We start from the raw sequence: 17,304 nt of genomic DNA on the forward strand, positions 1-17,304 counted from the left end.
ATGTTTCCTAATGTAGTTATGGAGCACCATTGTAGCCATAACTATTTTCACTTGCTTTGCAAATGAATAATTTTGCATGTCTTTCAAAATTTTCCATTTTTTCTTCCAGACACCAAATGTGCGTTCAATGACACTTCGAAGAGAAGAATGTGCTTGGTTAAATACCTCTTTATAGCTAGTTGGTCGACGACTCATTCGAAATTGTTCTAACTGGTATCGTTCTCCTCTATAAGGTCCAAGAAATCATTTTAATTGTAGATAACCCGCGTCAACTAAATAATATTTACCTATTGAAATAAAAATACAAAGACTTTATAAAACAGAGTTCTCATGAATATAGAAGAGGTTTTAACTTTCTGGTGGTGTTGGGAAGTTCAAATTTATATGACGTAGTGCTGATAAGAATATTCTTGTATCATGAGCATACCTTCCCAACCTGCATATGCATATGCAAATTTCATATTGAAATCACAAGCAACCATCACATTTTGGGTTGGCACACGCTTTCTACCAATATATGGGACTTGATCTTCTGGTGATATTGTAGTTGGAACGTGTACGCCATCTATTGCACCAATACAGTTCTAAAAAGAAGAGAGTTCTATGTTTAAAATGAATACTTTAAATAAGGACGGAAGCATATAATTAATGAAGAGAATACCTTAAAATGTGGCATATATATACAATCCATTAATATCTCGTGAGGCACTCCACTAAACTCTGGATCATCAGGCTTTATAACATCCATACTCATACGACAGACAATGTCTAGAACGTACTCAAAATATCTACTAACTGTTTCACCAGAGTGTTGAAATTGTTCTTGTGTTGAACGATTTCTCGCACGCTGACCTAAAATGAATAAAAACATTTCGTCTATTTCAAACGTGGACATATTTCTTGATCCATGTAATCCGTAGTTACATTACAAATCATTACATAGCGACATAAATACATCCTAAACTCTAAATACAAAAGGGTATTCTGATCTCGGCTTTGTTCAACAAAATTCCTCCCTCTAGAACACAAATCAAACTCTAAACTATAGCGTCACCTAGGTTTTACATTCACAAAAGGGTGTTCTAGTTTGGGGTTATTTTTGCATGACGACTCTAAAGTTTTGGTTAATTGTGGTCTTGCAGATGGGCAAACAATTTGGTTTTAAGGACCGAAACAAATTGCTACCTTTTCCTACAATTTGGTTTTAGGTTTATTTAAAAGTTGAATGTTCTCTAACATTTAACCTGCATGAGAAATATTATCATATAAGGGATAGTGGCTATAACACAATCAGAGTAAACTTGACCTTTTCCTACAAAGAGCTTTGGACCACTGTATTGTATAAAACGTGAAATATAAGGACCGGAACAAATTGCTACCTAACATTCGGAGTGAGTAAATTTTTGGCTAGAACTACATTTTTGGAGATAACTAATTATTTATAGAAGAGGAGCCTAAGAAAAATTTTTTGTGGAGTGTGCCAGATATGCTAACCAAAGTGATTTTACAAGGTCTTTGAAGGACTTGTGTCAGCACTCAGAAAAAAATTAGATAAGCAGTCTTCTAATGACGGTCTGAATCTGACTCAATACTCTGCGACTCTGTATTTGCGACATGTATGTTCATTTTTCTCATGCACATTCAATCACTTGGATGTTATTAGAGGATCCTTCTGCCCTATTGTCTTGTGCAGTGCTTTATGAACAATGAGTTTAATCCTACTATAATTACAAATGAAAACTGTAGTCTTTCAAGCAATGGGCTGAAACAATTGTATCAGACATCAGGTTAGGATTGTTTGAACCGTCATTTTACTCCTAATCTTAAGAGCAACCACTTGATATTTGTTAACATCATCTTTCTGCACTAAAGTTGTTTAAACAAAAAATATTGTTAATTAATTTTTGTTGATTTTAGAATATGACATGGGAAATAAGTAAATGGGATTATTGGGTGTTATTAATCGACCAATCGACATTCAGAGAAAAAAAATCCCTTGACCAAATCGACATTCAGAGGATAAACAAAGAGTTTACGGTTTACAGAGCCGAGAAAAAAAATTGTATAAAAAATTCATCAAGCTAGATACCAAATCGACATTAAAAAAAAAGCTCAATCGAGTACTTAGAGATGCAGAGATGGTGAGCTCCAACCAGATCCGGTCTTAGTCAGCGACGAAATCTGGAAACCCTAACACGAGCAAAACCACCAACACCGAGAGAATAGAGATTTTGGGGACTCCGTTGCTGACAATCGCATGAGAAACTAGTCACAAACGGAGAGTAATCCGAGAGAGAGAAGAAAGATAAACAGAGGGAGAGAGTTTTGGCTAAGGCTGAGAGGAGGCTTCGGTTTCAGAGAGGAGAGATGGCGAAGGAGCAGAAAGAAGCCTTGGAAAGGAGAGATGGGGAGAAGAGGCTTAAGTTTGAGGGTTATTTTGAGAATAACTAAAGTTTCATTAATGAAGACAGATAAATTCCCGCACAATCTACAATCAGGAGCAACAAGTGAACTGCTTCTGATTTCAGCCTAAAATTACTTATGGATTCTCTAAAAATCTGTTTTTAAAGTGTTTACCAAACACATTAAATAGCTTCAACTGAAAAAAAAAAGATTTTGGCCTCCAAAAATCTCTACCAAACTAAACTAAGCCAACATTCGTTATTGCGCTGTATGGTGTTTACAAAACACCGAAATCACACTCAGTCTGATCCATCCCTCCCTCATATTTTCATTTTTTATAAGAAATTCACACAAACCAGCGAACAATTGTTTGGCAATTTGAGGGTGAAATCTATTAAATGATCCAGTTTTTCTGGTTTTCTAGCAGACTAGAACTCCAACCAATCGAATGGCAATAAGAAAAACTCTCCATAATGCAAACTGCTTAATACAAAATTATAGCTCTGCCAGTGATATGAAAGATACATAAAAGTCAATGATCTTAAATCAAACAAAAACAAGACAAAATTATCCTAAAAGAGTAACAACTGAAACACCCGCCTTTAAAAAACCAACTCATGAGGTTTCATGCCTGCCTTAAGAGAGAATCTTGCTCCGAGGTATGCCTTCAGTTCCGGGACAGCCTCAATGGACTTTATCAATGGGGTGTCCACAGACTTCTGATTATCTTTCTTTTCTTGCGGAAGCTGATTCTTCTCCTGCAAATTTTCAAAGGAAAAACAAAACATTAAAAGAAAACACACACTAATAATAACAATAATAAGAATGGTCGAATCACAACTTTGTAATATCTACGTATACCACATTCTGAAAAACCAAAAGGTGCTAAAAGAAAAGAGGACTATAAACTGATAAAAAGGATATACACAAGCAAACAATTAATGGCAATACTAACCTCCTTCTCAGTCTCAAAAAATTCTCCCTCACCCTTCTTCTTCTTCCTTCCGGATTGCTTTGCAAAATATTTGTCATCAAACTTCTCCACATTCACTCCAGAAATATCAACCTTGGTGGAAGTTCCAATCACATAAGACTGGTTCACACGTCTCAATGGAACCCCGTTGATCTTGAATGGTCCTGTAACAGAAGAGAATAACAAATCAAGCAAAACCCAATATCGAAAGATATAAAGTGTATATGCTAATTGCTAAGTATGCTTTACTAGAATAAAATAAGAAAGAAACACAAGAAAACAAGTCTCAAAATGAGGTCTTCAATATGATTGATTCTTTTTAATGCCAGAAGAAAATTAACATAGAACAAAATGTTGCACTTCTTTCAATAATTAAAACCGCTTTCATCAACCAAAAAGCTTAATAAAATGATAATAAAAGCAACATCCTAAAGCCATTAGCTCTACAAGAATATGAAGCTCAAGTTTATTTTCCATCATTCAAGTAACAGAAAACAACTCAATTATGCATTTTCCAGATTTTCCCTCAAGTATATATATATATATATATCTGGGATTCATATTCAGTCAATCAGCTTTACCCCAAACGCATTATAACCCTCCTAGAAATGGGGTTAAATTAAAATTGCAAGTAAAATGACGGCTTGTCGAAATTCAAAAATCCATAATTCCATATCCATTTCTGGAATTCTGGAATTAATCAGGTTTCTTTTAAGGCAATTCCTGAGATCTAAATCAGTAGTATCAGGCAATTGGAACCAGCTTCGATGAATTCAGAACAAAATTATGACAGGGTTTTATCCAATGAAAGTCCAAATTATCTAGGTGAGAAAAGGCAACGATTAGTCAAAAAAATTTACAAAAATTCAAACATAAAGAAAATTAAATAATGAAAAACAAAATCAGTCGTCAATAATAGTAAAAGAACAAGAAAAATTTCACCTCTAACGAATGAATCAAGACATACAAATTCATTACCACTCAGGAGATGTTGCAATCTTCCTAAAAACAAACCAAAAAAAGAAAAGAAAATTCAGAAAAACAGAGAAAAGAGAAGACTGACCAGTAACCAAAAGAAGACCAGAAGAGAGCTGCTTGAGGAAGACGACTCGCTTTCCCTTAAACCTCCCAGCCAAGATAATCAGCACAGTTCCCAGCGTAATGCTTGCCCTAAAGTTTACACAACAAAAATACAATCAACAAAAAACAAACTACAAAAATGAAATACACAGAGAGAGAGAGAGAGAGAGAGAGAAATGAACCTGAGCTTGGTAGGCTTGGGCTTGCGCTTGTTGACGAGTGGCTTCTTGACGTCGTCAGCGGGGTAGAACTTGGGAGGCTTCTGCAGCGGAGAGTCGATGGCGGGCTTGGGGTCGTGGCGAGGGAAAACGCCGCCGTTTTTGGCCTTGATAGCCCAGAGACCGCGCTTGTGGTACATCTGGGACCTCGAGTATTTTCCGACGCCCTTGATCAGGTCGGGGTTTCTGGTCTTCCTCGGGTTTCTCGCCTTTGCCGCCATTGGAGAGAGCTTTGGAGTTTGGCCTTCTTCTTCAGATGAGAAGTTGTTCGGCGTGAAAATGGTGGAGAGAGGAGGCTGTGCGAGTGAAACCCTAGGTTGCCTCTTATAATTCCCGGCCTTGGGGTTTCTGCTTTCGTGGGTTTGTGTTCGTACTGGGCCTCATCGGCCCATGCAAACCCAGCGCACAGATTGGGCCTGGATTCTCTGCCATCTTTGCTGTCTCTCATAAAAGAGTTTATTTACAATAACGTCCACATAAGCTCCTTGATTTTAAAACTTTTGTTTTGAAATGGTCCTTGATTTTAAAACTGCCAACTTATTATTTTAATCATAATAATGACTCAAAATGTATGTATAAAAACATTTTTATCCTTATTTAATGGAATACATAGATTTCAATAAAAATAGATTAAATAAAGAAATATCACTAAATAAACAAGAAAATAATTTTTTATTCAAAATTATAAAAGATCGCAGTTATAAATTTGTATTCATAAAAGAGAAAGTCAAATAATAATTATATCATCATATAAAATGGTAATATTTTTTGAAAAAGAAAAGTCCAAAATAAAAGATAAGGTATAATGAAAAACAATAATATTCTTAAAATGGGAATTTTTTTAATAAAGAATGTTTTCCCAAAAAATATGTTCACTTTCCCTAATTTTATATTCCCCAATGGCCAATTTGTTGAATATACTAGCTAAATATCACTGCTTCACATGTATAAATTATAAAAAAAGAATTAATGATTCACGCAATAAAGAAAAGGCACTGCAAAAACAACTAGCAATACGAAATTCACACATTCGAGAAATATTGACTTCTTAGCTTATTCAACAGTATTCCTAAAAAAAAAACTGGAAAGGAATAATGTACAAAGAAACCATAAATACAAAATTTATTCAATATACACTTGAGAAACCCCCCCAGAGATATCCTTATCTCTTAGCCAAAACAATGGGTGCAGTTTTTACAATTGAATTACACTAGCAATGACCCTAATCACAGAAAATTTTCTAGAGCTCACTGCAGAGTAACGTATAGTTAGCTAACATATATTTAGCAGTACATTAATATATAGGGAATTAGGAAATAATGGTACTCAAGGCCAAAAAAAAAAAAAAAAAAAAAAAAAAAAAAAAAAAAAAAAAAACTAATCAAGTTTTAAATCCAATTTTGATGGCTTGTTCAAGTGTCTTCAGCAAATATTTTGAGTATGAAATCCCGAAAGCGCTTCGAGTACTGCTTGGGATCGACGGCTGAGATGGAAGTGGGATCATATTGAATGGACTTGTAGGCGTGTTCAAGCTTCTTGCTAATGTCATAGTCCTGAAGAATGTCTATAATACCGAAGAACATTATGACTTCATAACATTCCCCGCTTGGTTCTATTATAAGCTGAAGTTCGCAGTCAGTTCTTCTTTTTGTCTTTTCAACCCTTGCTGGCATGTTCAGCCCCAATTTAATGCTAGCCCACCTGCAATCCACCACACAAAAATTGTAGCAAAACCATTTTTCTTTTATTTGAGGCCATGAATCTTCAAAAAGATCATTATCTTCTCCAGATGACTTATTACCCTAACGTTTGCAGCCCACTTTCAAACCAAAGTGATAAGTTTTTTCACACAAATACTTGGGGCCTATTTGGAACCCAAATTTTACGGAGGAAAAGAAAAAAAAAAAAGAGGGATTAATATTTTCCTATGTTTGGAACCGACGTAAGGGATGGGAAAAGGAAAAAAATCAAGAAAAAAGTGAGAAAACTTAAAAGGCCGTGTTTGGAATTGATCCTATTTTTATTTTTCACATTTTTTGAGAAAGAAAAAATAAAAATGTTTCTAAAACGGCGTTTGGCACAATAAAGACAAAAAACGGAATGAAAACGATTTTTTAGTTTAGTGTAAAATGAGAGAGAAATGAAAAACGACTTTTAGTCGTTTTTCATTTTTTGTTTTTATTTTCTCCTCTCTCGAGCAGAGAGAGAGAGACATTAATGAGTTTTTTTTTTTTTTTACACTAAAAATAATCTCTTGATAAAACTACCAAACGCATTTTCAAAAATGATTTATGTTTGAGATTGAAAACGTTTTCATTTTCATTTTTATACAAAAAATAAAATCATTTTAGAATGAGTTCTAAACGCGCCCAAATTGTAAATCCTGTATTTTATTTTCTTAAAACATCTATCTTTATTTCCTTCCTTTTTTTTTTTGAACTCTCTTTCATATTATTTTCCCTCCTAAAATCTAGGTTCCAAACATAGCCCTATAGTCCTATGTAGAAATTTTACCTGGATGGATCTAGAAGAAGCTGATCCATGTCTTCTCTTGAAAGTTGGGGAGCTCCATCATTATCATCACCTGCAAGAAGTTAAAAAAATAGCACAAATTTATATAATAACCAAAAAGTTCACAAATTTATATAAGTGGATAAAAAAAAAATTTATGTAATAACCATTGGGGGTTCTAGCTCCAGAAGGAATCAGATTCCCAGCAGCAGATGTATTTCTGAAATGAAGACCAACCAAAAGGCTATAATCCATAATCCTCTCCTGTTCAAGAAACTCACAGTCTCTATCAATTTGCCTGCAAGAGAAGATAAAAAAGTGAGAACCAAGGCAGGCAAAATTGGTACTAAAAGACTAAAATATGATACCTAGGAGTTGGGAGGGAGAATAAAGCACTAGAAAATTTCAAAAAATATGTGGAGTTGAGCCATAACTATAGTTCTAACAGGTCCTTTTTTTTTTTTTTTTTTATCGAACAAATTAATCTAGACCATTAAAATTTGAGCTACTTTGATCAAGTGTGACCCAACAATAAGAAATTTCAGCCGCCTAGATTCCCACAGACCATCATTTAGGCTTCGTTTGGTATGAAAATTCAAATCAGGATGATTCTAGTTTTGATTTTAGAACAAGAACCATAATTCATAATTTTGAATCCAAATCATGGTTCTGAAATCAGAACCAGAATCAGGGGTTTAAACTACCCAAAACTAAGGAAATGGTTTTAGAATAAGAGGTGATTCTGATTTAAAACATCACATCAGAGTTTAAACTTTAAATCAAAACTATTCAAATCAAACACTGATTTTGAATGAGTCAAATTAAAAATACTTTTTTACTTTTTATAAATTAGTTTAAATTAGAACAACCCTTATGGCTTATACTATGAAAAACTGTTGTATGATATGACCAAATTTGACTGGTTGCACCACGAGGAGACTCTGGGAGCTTTGTCTTCACATTCTCACCTGCAAAACTCCTGAAACCATGACTTCTGAAGCCGGAACATGAAGTTAAGATCAAGGTCCTTAAGGATTGTGGTTTCATCAATCTCTGTCTCAGGTTTATCTGTTGTACGGCCCAAGACTGACCCTTTCAAGTCGAAACGTCTATGAATCGTGTATTCGGTACAGAAGAGGTTCCCCATGATGATGAATCGTACCTTGATAATACAATTCTGATCAGATAAATTATTTGCCACATTGCTATGGACACAAGAAATAACAACCTTCTAATCATTTCTTGAAAAAACATGCATTTTTCTTTTCTCTACCTTCTTCTGAATTGGTTGCCCCATTAATTTTACACAATGTAGACCATAAAATTTGGTCACTAGAGTATTCTCGAAGGCTCGAACATGGTTGTAATAGGCTGAAAGCATCCTTAAAAGCACCTTTGTAATGAAACCAAGATAACTAGTTTAGCTATAATTAACCAGAGTGCATAAGAACATAAAAAGCACACACAAAAAACTCACTTTTACTTCTGATTTCTTTATGGTCTTGATCATGTAACGGTCATCATTTGTCAAGTAAAAGAAACTACCACTTTTTCCGGGAGAAGATAGCTCTCGGAGCGCGTCGTTTCCGCATATAGATATCATGTAATCAGCAGGGTCTACTTTGAACAGCTTTCTTAATGTCCTGACAAAGATCAAGTTTTAACGTTAAACATCTTCCAATTAGAAATAAATTGTATGAAAATCTCTTCACAAGTCCTCTTTTTATCTGCACTGAGAAACAAAAAAAAAAAAAAAAAAGAATTTTTGGAGCTTTTAGTTTCTGTACTCTTTGGATTGTGTCAGTTTGGTAAATAATTTTCTCTTTTCCAATTAATCCTAGACAATTCTTTTTACAATTTTGGTTCATAGTCATAAAATGGTGCATGGATTTTCAAAATTTGATGGCAGTGGGTAATCACAATGTACATCTCTGCCATAACTTAAAATTTTACTTAAAGAGTCCTAAAAAACAAAGGAGTGAAAAGACAATGAAAACTGAAAACCAACTTCTTATGTGCATTAAGAAAGTGGAAGGAATCAAGATGCATAAAACTGAAAAGGCCTGACCTGAAAACTAATGGACAGTAATCTTTCCATTTAAATTCACTGGATTGGTGTGGAGGAGTATATTTAGTTCCTTCTGGGGGAAATCTCGTCCATAGTTTTTCCTTCGGGTCGAAAGCCGACGGCTTAAGATCAACGGATGCAGTCGGAGCTGGTCTTCCAACAGCATGCCTGTATGCAATTCATCACCCCACAATCACATGCTGATAATGAGTAGACAAAGATCTACATAAATTTAATATCCATGTGTAAATGCATGAAATTTATCCTTGGAAGCACCAGAAAAACAGGGTTGTGTAGGAGTTGATATAAAATTCAGACTAATTGGTTTCTTTTTGGTAAAATTAGGTTAACAAGTAGATTACTTGTTAATAAAAGTGACTTTCTTGTTAAGCAAAAAGTTTATTAGTACAAAGCTTTTCTTAAGTTCAATTTGATTTTTATGATTTTCATACATATAAGCACCAACTATGGTGCAAAATAAGTAAAACAAAGGGAATGGAAAAAGAAAAAAAGAAAAAAAGAAATGTACAGAGGACCCAAATCATTTGCCAATAGAAACAACTTTCATGTTGCATTAAAAACCAGACATAAGTGCAATGGCTTTCTTTAGTCCAATTTGTTCTATACCAATATGCATCAAAACTACTAAAATAAGGAAAACAAAAAACATGGTCCGAAAAAATGAAAACAGAGCAAAGAGCCTGATTTTAATATAATATCATAAAGATGAGCCCACTATAAGTGTAATTATATAGTATGAAAAACACCTTATTCCAAGCTGCAAATTTAGCATGAGCTCATAATTCTTATGCCCTTTACAAATGGTCTCCCCTTGCCTCTTTACACCACAACTCCCATCGTCACCGCCTTTTAACCCCACCAAACCCTCAAGCCTATACTCGTCCCCGCCACCACCCCACAGCTTCATCCTATCAAACGGCCGCTCCCCCGCTGCGCTGAGCCGTCCATCCACTGAGAACCTCCTCGGCCTCTCTCCACCCCCGCCATCGCCTCCCTTGGAAGATCTCCAAACAGCCAGCTTCTTTTGGGAAGGCATAATGGACACCTTCTCACCCGGACAAACTCTACACTCACTCAAATCATGGTCATACACCTCCTGTGGGTCCCACTCCAGATTCCCATCCGGAGACGACCCAGATGGGTAGTAAGTCCCGTTTCGCTCTCTGGCGTCCTTACTCCAGTTCCCCACGTAGAAACTCCCGTCTGGCCACTTGAACGTCCCGTTCCCTTTCGGAACGCCCTCTTCCCAATAACCATCATAACGTTTACCGTTCCTCCATATTAACACCCCTTTCCCACAAATCTCGCCGTTCTTCCATTCTCCCATGTAGCAGTTTCCGACTCTCCATTGGTATCTCCCTTGACCCTCCTGTGACACGTCAAGAATTATGAAAATATCGATATCAATAGAAATATATAGGTATCCAAAAATTTAGTACAAATGACTCATTTTTATCAAAATGAATGTGTCATAATCGATCTTCATGTTTCACAAATTCAATCCATTTAAATTATGAGATGAGATTCTCAAAGTTCGTCTAATTCTAAGCATTATTGAAATTGTGTGATCATGTTTTTCTCAGAATTTTCTTTTCATGCTTGCCTGTAACCCGCGTCGCCATTCTCCATCATACACATCGCCAGTGAAGTAATTCTTAAGACCATGGCCATGCTTCAAGTTCATGAACCATTGGCCTTTGTAAGTGTCCCCATTGGGACCCGTGTACGTCCCCGTCCCGTCCATGTATCCGCTCTTGAATTCGCCCTCGTAGGTGGCCCCCGACGGCCAGCTGAATCGGCCCCGCCCCATGCTCTTCCCCCTAAACCACTCCCCCACGTACATGCACCCGTCCGTCCACAAGTACTTCCCCTGCCCGTGCGGGAAGCTGTCCGACCATTGCCCCGTGTAGTAGTCCCCGTTCGGAAGCACTTTCTCCGCCTGGTACACCTCGTATGCCATTCCCGCGCTAATGTTGTCGTTGTCGTTGTCGTTGTACTCCTCGTCATTGTCGTCGTCGTTGTTATTCCCGGTGGCGGGGGTTATGGCTGCCGACGACATTGTCGTTCCGAATATGGTGTTGGCTCGTCGTTTGGCCGCTAATTGTGTCCTCTTCACCGTCGCCTCCCATGCCTTTATCATGCCATTGCCACTGCTTTCTTTGCTCATTGTTTTGATATTAAAAAAATTGTTGTCGTTTATCTTTCTTTTTTTTTTTTTTTTTTTGCTAGCTTCAAAATTTCATTTTTCTTCTTCTTCTTCTTGTTTTTCTACGCACTTCCTGATAATCTGTGTTTGTCTGTGGAAGTTTCGTTGGTTGTTTTGTGATCCTTTGTTTTCGAGAAGAGAGTACCGAAAAGAGCGATGGTACCAAAGAGTGGCTTTCTTAACCAGAGCAACCGTTTCGTGGTGTTCATCATTTGGGTGGCGAGTTTCTGGCTTTCATTATTCGGAGCCTTCAAAAATCAAAATGTCCTTTTTTTTTTCCTTTTTCTTTTTCTATTTGTGCTCTCAGTAGTTTTCATGCAATTAGACATAGGATCTCGTCGACCAACTAACTTGTTTGATTTTTCAACTAAAAATACCCATAACAAAAATAATTATATTAGTAAATAATAATGAAAAGTATTGGCAAGGCGTATCTTAAGTCAAGGCCCCTATTATTAGAATTATTAACTAACTATTTTTACACCGCAAAATATTTTTGTGGAGCTCATCAAATTAAAGAATGTGTTAGTATGACTATCTTTTCTATTTTATTAAATTGTAGCCCCAACATGGTTTATTCTTTTTAGAGTATACTTAGATTTGTGTCAGGAAGCTCTGTAATTTCGCATGGTATAAAAACTTTATTTTTCATATAGAAAATTGCCGAGCCATGGGTCTAAATTTTTACTCTTTAATTTTTTATTAATACACTTTTTACTAATAGGGTTATTTGACTAAAAAATAAATAAATTAAGAGTAAATATTTGTCTCATTTTTTCTTTTCCGTAAGGCTATCTCTTATGACGTTGGTACACACCGGGAGGTTTTGAAGGACTTGGAGGAGTAGCGCTTCGAGGATTTTTAGATGCAACGCACTAATGATTGTATTGTGTATTTTTTTTAGGCTTACCAGTTAACCGGGCAGCGCAGTAAAATACCTCCTCATCATCATCATTTTTGTGTTTTTCTTCTTCTTTTTTTTTTGTGTGTGTGTGTGTGTGTGTGTGTGTGTGTGTGTGTGTGATTTTTGTGAATATTTGGTATTTTTAAAGTATCTCATGAGGAAACCAGCGCTAACACGATAGGCCACCATTGGTATCGGTGTTCTCTGACCGAAGACCATAGCGTATCACGCTAATATATCGATGGCCGATGATTTCAAAGTATCACGATAGGATACCAGTGATCCTTAGTCGGCTCATCGATTTGTTGGAATTTTAGTAAAAACTCAAATGAGTTGAATCTGTATAACTCTAATAACACTATTAATGTTTTCAGAAAGCAGGCCCAAATCGAACAAATATCACGTGGAAATAAACCAATCTTTTAAACAATCACACACTATCCCACAAAAAATACATCACGTATTTGGAGGATTTGTACCAAGTACTAGAAATATTACCATCCGTTATGGTAAATCTTTAATTATATGAATTAGTTTTTTTTCCCTCCAAATTACCCCTTTTAAGACAGCCATAGAATCATATATCAATTATTTATGACGATAAGAATACACACAACAAACGTAAAAAACAAACACTTTTTTTTTTCTTTTCAAATCTTGTTAAGTTTGGCAAGAACAAAGACAGTTGCAGAAGTGACTCCTGGTATGAAAACCTCATTAGGAACTGCGCGCGGAAACAGTTTCTGCTTCACAAACAATGCAGCAAGAGGAACACCAAAGATGTATACGAGCGTGTCCTTGGCTCCAAGTCCAGTGAATCCTGAGTCTGTTATGAGTATTTCTTGGAGGATCTTCTGAAATTCTTCCCTTGTCACCGGTTCCTTCTTGTGTTCGTGGTGAGTCTACCGAATTGAACGACATAATTTTCCGATCATGAAATTAGAAAGTTCTCTAAGAAATTAATGACTAACTAGGAATTTAAAAACTAGTTGTACACATAGAAAACTTCTAATTCTAGATTATGGTTCAAGAGGGGCTCTCACCATACAGCTTGAAACATACATTTAGATGATCTTTGTTTTAAAAGTTCTGCTTAGTTTAGGATCACGGTTTTAGGTTATGCTATAGTATTTTTTTCTCACAAAAAATTTAAAATTTAAAAATCAGAATTATGAACTATGGTTTTGAACCCATGAACCAAACGTCACCTCAGTAAAAAAGAGAGGCTTAAATGTATAAACAGTTACAAATTTTTAGTCTTTGTTCATGGTTATGTATTTTTTACATGGTTTGTATAGGAAAACGTTCCATATAGTCTATCAATTTTCATGTGATAATATTTGATAGAAAATTGACATGCATGATGTGACATGATGTCACACAATTAGCTGGCATTAATAGACATCTAACATGTTGGTCATAACTTTTATTTATTCATTTTCTAACTGAGCTATATAGTTTTTACACAACTGTTTAAAGAGTAAATAATAGTTGAAGACAAAAGAAAAAGGACAACGATCTCAAGCCTAAGTGAGAATATATATATATATATATTTAAATTTTGTGGTGGCGCATTTGAATTCTAAGCTTCAAAGTGGACTCATATGTAAATTTATCGTTAATTAATTACGCTGTTAATCACCAAAAATTAAGATTTTTCTTTATTTGAGCTGTCAATTTTCTTCTCATGACAATATATTTGACGAAAAACCTAACATAATTATCGTGAAGAGTAATGCTAGGGACACTAACTCAAGTCTTAATTTTTGTGTACCAACTGATGTGGCATATGAGTTGTCATATTTTTATTAGTAGATGTAATCACTTATCATTAATTGACGTGATAATATTTTAAACATCCACCAATATAAAAATGACAATTCAATACATACCACATCAGTTGGTACACAAAATTAAGATTTAAGTTGGTGTTGCTAGCGTTATTCTTATCGTGAATATTCCCACAAAATGATGATCAACTCACATCAATAAATATTTAACGTGTAGGTTACATTGATATAGCCAAATAAAGGCTAAGATATCGACGAGTGATCTTCAGAAGACTACATACACCTAAAACTCATATCGTGTGACACATCAGCAAGATCTCGAGTCAGTAGCTTGGAAGGAAACGAGTACGTTTTGTATTTACAGGAATTTTAGCAAAATTTAATAAACCATTAATCAGAAACGTAATGAAAGAATTTAGAGGCAAAACATGAATAACTATATATATATATAGTGCTTACTTGATAGGCCTCCCTGATCGCACGAGCACTCGGTACCTTGAATTGTGTGTTACCAAATGTTTTGTTGATTTCTCTGCCAAAATAGGATTAACAAGCAAATTAATTAATTAATTTTTATTTTTGTTTCTTGTAGCGGCATGGAATAAAGAAATTTCTTCCAAATTGTAACAATTTCTAACAATTAATGTGAACAAGGAAACTGCGTAAAATTTTAGTACTCGACTGTTTCGCATACTGCTCCATAGAAATCAGCCAAGTTAGGCTCAGAAGATCCCTTCCCAAAATGCTTAGTGTAGCGTTTTTCTATTATGGGAACAATGTCCTTCATCTTATTCTCCTCACTTCCTGCATGAATTAATGATAATAATGCAAAAGATAATATTGATGATTTATTCTTAAAAATCTCTCTACGTAAATGATCAATACAATAATACAATTCATGATAGAAATATATACATATATATATATATATATATATATATATAGTACCTGGAGCAAATTTCTTAAGGGATTGGCCCATATTGGCAATTGGGTGTTTTGCGAAATATAATTTGGGTGATTGCTAATTTATTAATCGTTGGATAAATAGAAGTGACAAGAAGATAATTATATGGTTTTGGGAGGTAATCCTAGCTATAGGATCAACGAGACTTGTTTTGTAGGAATAGTATATTTGCATCTCTTTGGCAATAAGCAAAGCCTTGGAGAAGTATTAGCTTTGATATAAGGTAGCACATGGAATAACGTAGTATCATCCTTAAGGAATGGATGCGCAAATGGGCAATTTACTATTTAAGTTGACAAAATTGTTGGCCATCAATCGCACCTTATATACTCATCGCCCGAAACGGAAAGCACCTTAACCTCTTAAGTAAGCAGCTAAAGCAGAAATATTTCTCACTATTGGATTCATGTTTTATGTCCAATTTTAAAGTTGCATGGGCTGTGTTTAGAGTTATTTTTATTTTTATTTTTCACGTTTTTCGAGAAAGAAAAATGAAAACGAAAGAAAAACGGCGTTTAACACAATTAAAGATAAAAAACGGAAATTAAAATGACTTTTTAGTTTAGTGTAAATAATCTCTTGATAAAACTACTAAACGCATTTTCAAAAATAATTTATGTCTGAGATTGAAAACGTTTTCATTTCCACTTTTATACAAAAAATAAAATCATTTTAGAACGAGATCTAAACGCACTCATAATGTTTAACTAACCATATGATGTCTCATTATATAATGGACTCAAATAGAAAATAGCACATAAATAATTAATTTAAAAATATTTAAAATTTTTCAAATGACGTACGCGATATATTGTGGTTGATTAGACACAACTTGAAACATCAATATTAAACGAAAAAAAAAATGCCCTTGACTTTGGTTCTTGTTAGGTATTTTATGGCAAAACCCAAGTTATGTTTATCCTCTAGGGTTTAAGGTTGAGTTGAATTTAAAAATTGAAAAGAAGATAATGTGTGGAAGCATGATAGATTCATAATCAAGTTCAAAAGAAGATAAGGACAAGAAGATTGAAATCTTAAAGAAAATCAATATAAGATTATATTTTATCTCATAGGGCAAAAAAAATAAAAAAATAAAAAAAAGAAGACAATTACTAATTTAATTAGAGATAAATTCTAATTCTACTTGAATTTACCATTCAACTTTGAGAGGAGTCTATATAGATTGCTCTGTAAGTCCCAAATCAAAAGAAATTGTTATCTTCCTAGGTTTCCATGCATATTATTTTGAGAAGTCTGAGTTTAATTGGTATGACACTCGGGAAAAGCAGCTTCACAAGACAGAATTCGTTCAAGAGGTCATTGACACAGTGCAAAATATTCGCAGAAGATTAGAGACGGCTCAGAGCCGGCAGAAGAGTTATGCAGATAAACGCTGGAGACCCTTGGAATTTTCTGTAGGGGACTCGTATTCCTGAAAGTCGCACCAATGAAGGGTGTGATGCGTTTTGGGAAGAAAGGTAAGTTGAGCCCATGGTACATAGGACCTTTCGAGATCATTGAAAGAATAGGAAAGGTAGCTTACCGACTAGCTCTGTCGCCATATTTGGCTTCAGTGCACAGCGTGTTTCATGTAGCAATGCTCCGGAAGTACATCTCGGATCCATCACACGTGTTACAGTATGAACCTATCCAGGTCCATGAAGATTTGTCCTATGAGGAACAACCAGTTCAGATTCTAGCCAGAGAGGAAAGGAAACTCAGAAGTCGTAGTATTCCAATGGTTAAAGTTCAGTGGAAAAACCACCATGTCGCAAAAGCCACTTAAGAAGTAGAGGAAGAAATCAGACATAAGTACCCCAATTTGTTCTGATTTTTGGGACAAAAATTTCTTAAGGAGGGGTGAATGTAACGACCGAAAAAATTTTAGGTCTAATCCGGACAGTCTGGTATTTGACTGAAATTCTCTCCGGAACAAAAAGTAGTAGAATTTCAGCTTGATCAAGGAAATGTTATCTAGAAACTTTATGTATGAGGTAAAATTTTCCAAAAAGTGTAAAGTTATAATACAAATATTTTTACAGAGAAAATTCATAAATATCAGTTATGAATAGTGAAATATTTGTTAAAAGTTAGAAATTTTAGTGGGTATATTTTAGTTATGAAAAATTGAAATATCTGGTAAGTGACCAAATAACCAGTTAGAAA

General features: G+C 35.0%; 4 protein-coding genes across 6 annotated transcripts; 1 reads left to right on the top strand and 3 right to left on the bottom strand.

Moving 5' to 3' along the window:
* Positions 1-2,788: 2,788 nt before the first annotated feature.
* Positions 2,789-4,980, bottom strand: LOC21397086 (60S ribosomal protein L6-1). Its single transcript, XM_024161219.1, has 4 exons — positions 4,639-4,980; positions 4,440-4,546; positions 3,359-3,540; positions 2,789-3,161 (listed from the first exon to the last, which is right to left on the bottom strand). Exons 1-4 carry the CDS (start codon positions 4,893-4,895, stop codon positions 3,006-3,008), a joined length of 702 nt encoding a protein of 233 aa, XP_024016987.1. The 5' UTR covers positions 4,896-4,980; the 3' UTR covers positions 2,789-3,005.
* A 1,106-nt stretch (positions 4,981-6,086) lies between these two features.
* Positions 6,087-11,453, bottom strand: LOC21397087 (phosphatidylinositol 4-phosphate 5-kinase 4). 3 transcript variants are annotated; one of them, XM_024161213.1, is made up of 10 exons: positions 11,329-11,453; positions 10,878-11,241; positions 10,021-10,643; positions 9,254-9,421; positions 8,663-8,828; positions 8,459-8,578; positions 8,154-8,347; positions 7,353-7,483; positions 7,189-7,258; positions 6,087-6,375 (listed from the first exon to the last, which is right to left on the bottom strand). In XM_024161213.1, the coding sequence occupies exons 1-10, from the start codon at positions 11,439-11,441 to the stop codon at positions 6,087-6,089; spliced, it is 2,238 nt and encodes a 745-aa protein (XP_024016981.1). In that variant the 5' UTR covers positions 11,442-11,453. The 3 variants fall into 3 exon arrangements, with proteins under 3 accessions (XP_024016981.1, XP_024016980.1, XP_024016979.1); XM_024161212.1 differs by having other exon boundaries at positions 10,878-11,453; XM_024161211.1 differs by having other exon boundaries at positions 7,189-7,259; positions 7,348-7,483; positions 10,878-11,453.
* A 1,481-nt stretch (positions 11,454-12,934) lies between these two features.
* LOC21397088 lies at positions 12,935-15,202 on the bottom strand. Its single transcript, XM_010091431.2, has 4 exons — positions 15,123-15,202; positions 14,852-14,978; positions 14,634-14,706; positions 12,935-13,286 (listed from the first exon to the last, which is right to left on the bottom strand). Exons 1-4 carry the CDS (start codon positions 15,151-15,153, stop codon positions 13,035-13,037), a joined length of 483 nt encoding a protein of 160 aa, XP_010089733.1. The 5' UTR covers positions 15,154-15,202; the 3' UTR covers positions 12,935-13,034.
* Positions 15,203-16,585: 1,383 nt separating this feature from the next.
* Positions 16,586-16,924, top strand: LOC112090283. Its single transcript, XM_024161201.1, has one exon. It carries the CDS (start codon positions 16,586-16,588, stop codon positions 16,922-16,924), a length of 339 nt encoding a protein of 112 aa, XP_024016969.1.
* The last annotated feature ends 380 nt before the right edge of the window (positions 16,925-17,304 follow it).

This window comes from Morus notabilis, unplaced genomic scaffold, assembly GCF_000414095.1.
Source record: "Morus notabilis unplaced genomic scaffold, ASM41409v2 Scaffold49, whole genome shotgun sequence".
NCBI lineage: Eukaryota > Viridiplantae > Streptophyta > Magnoliopsida > Rosales > Moraceae > Morus > Morus notabilis.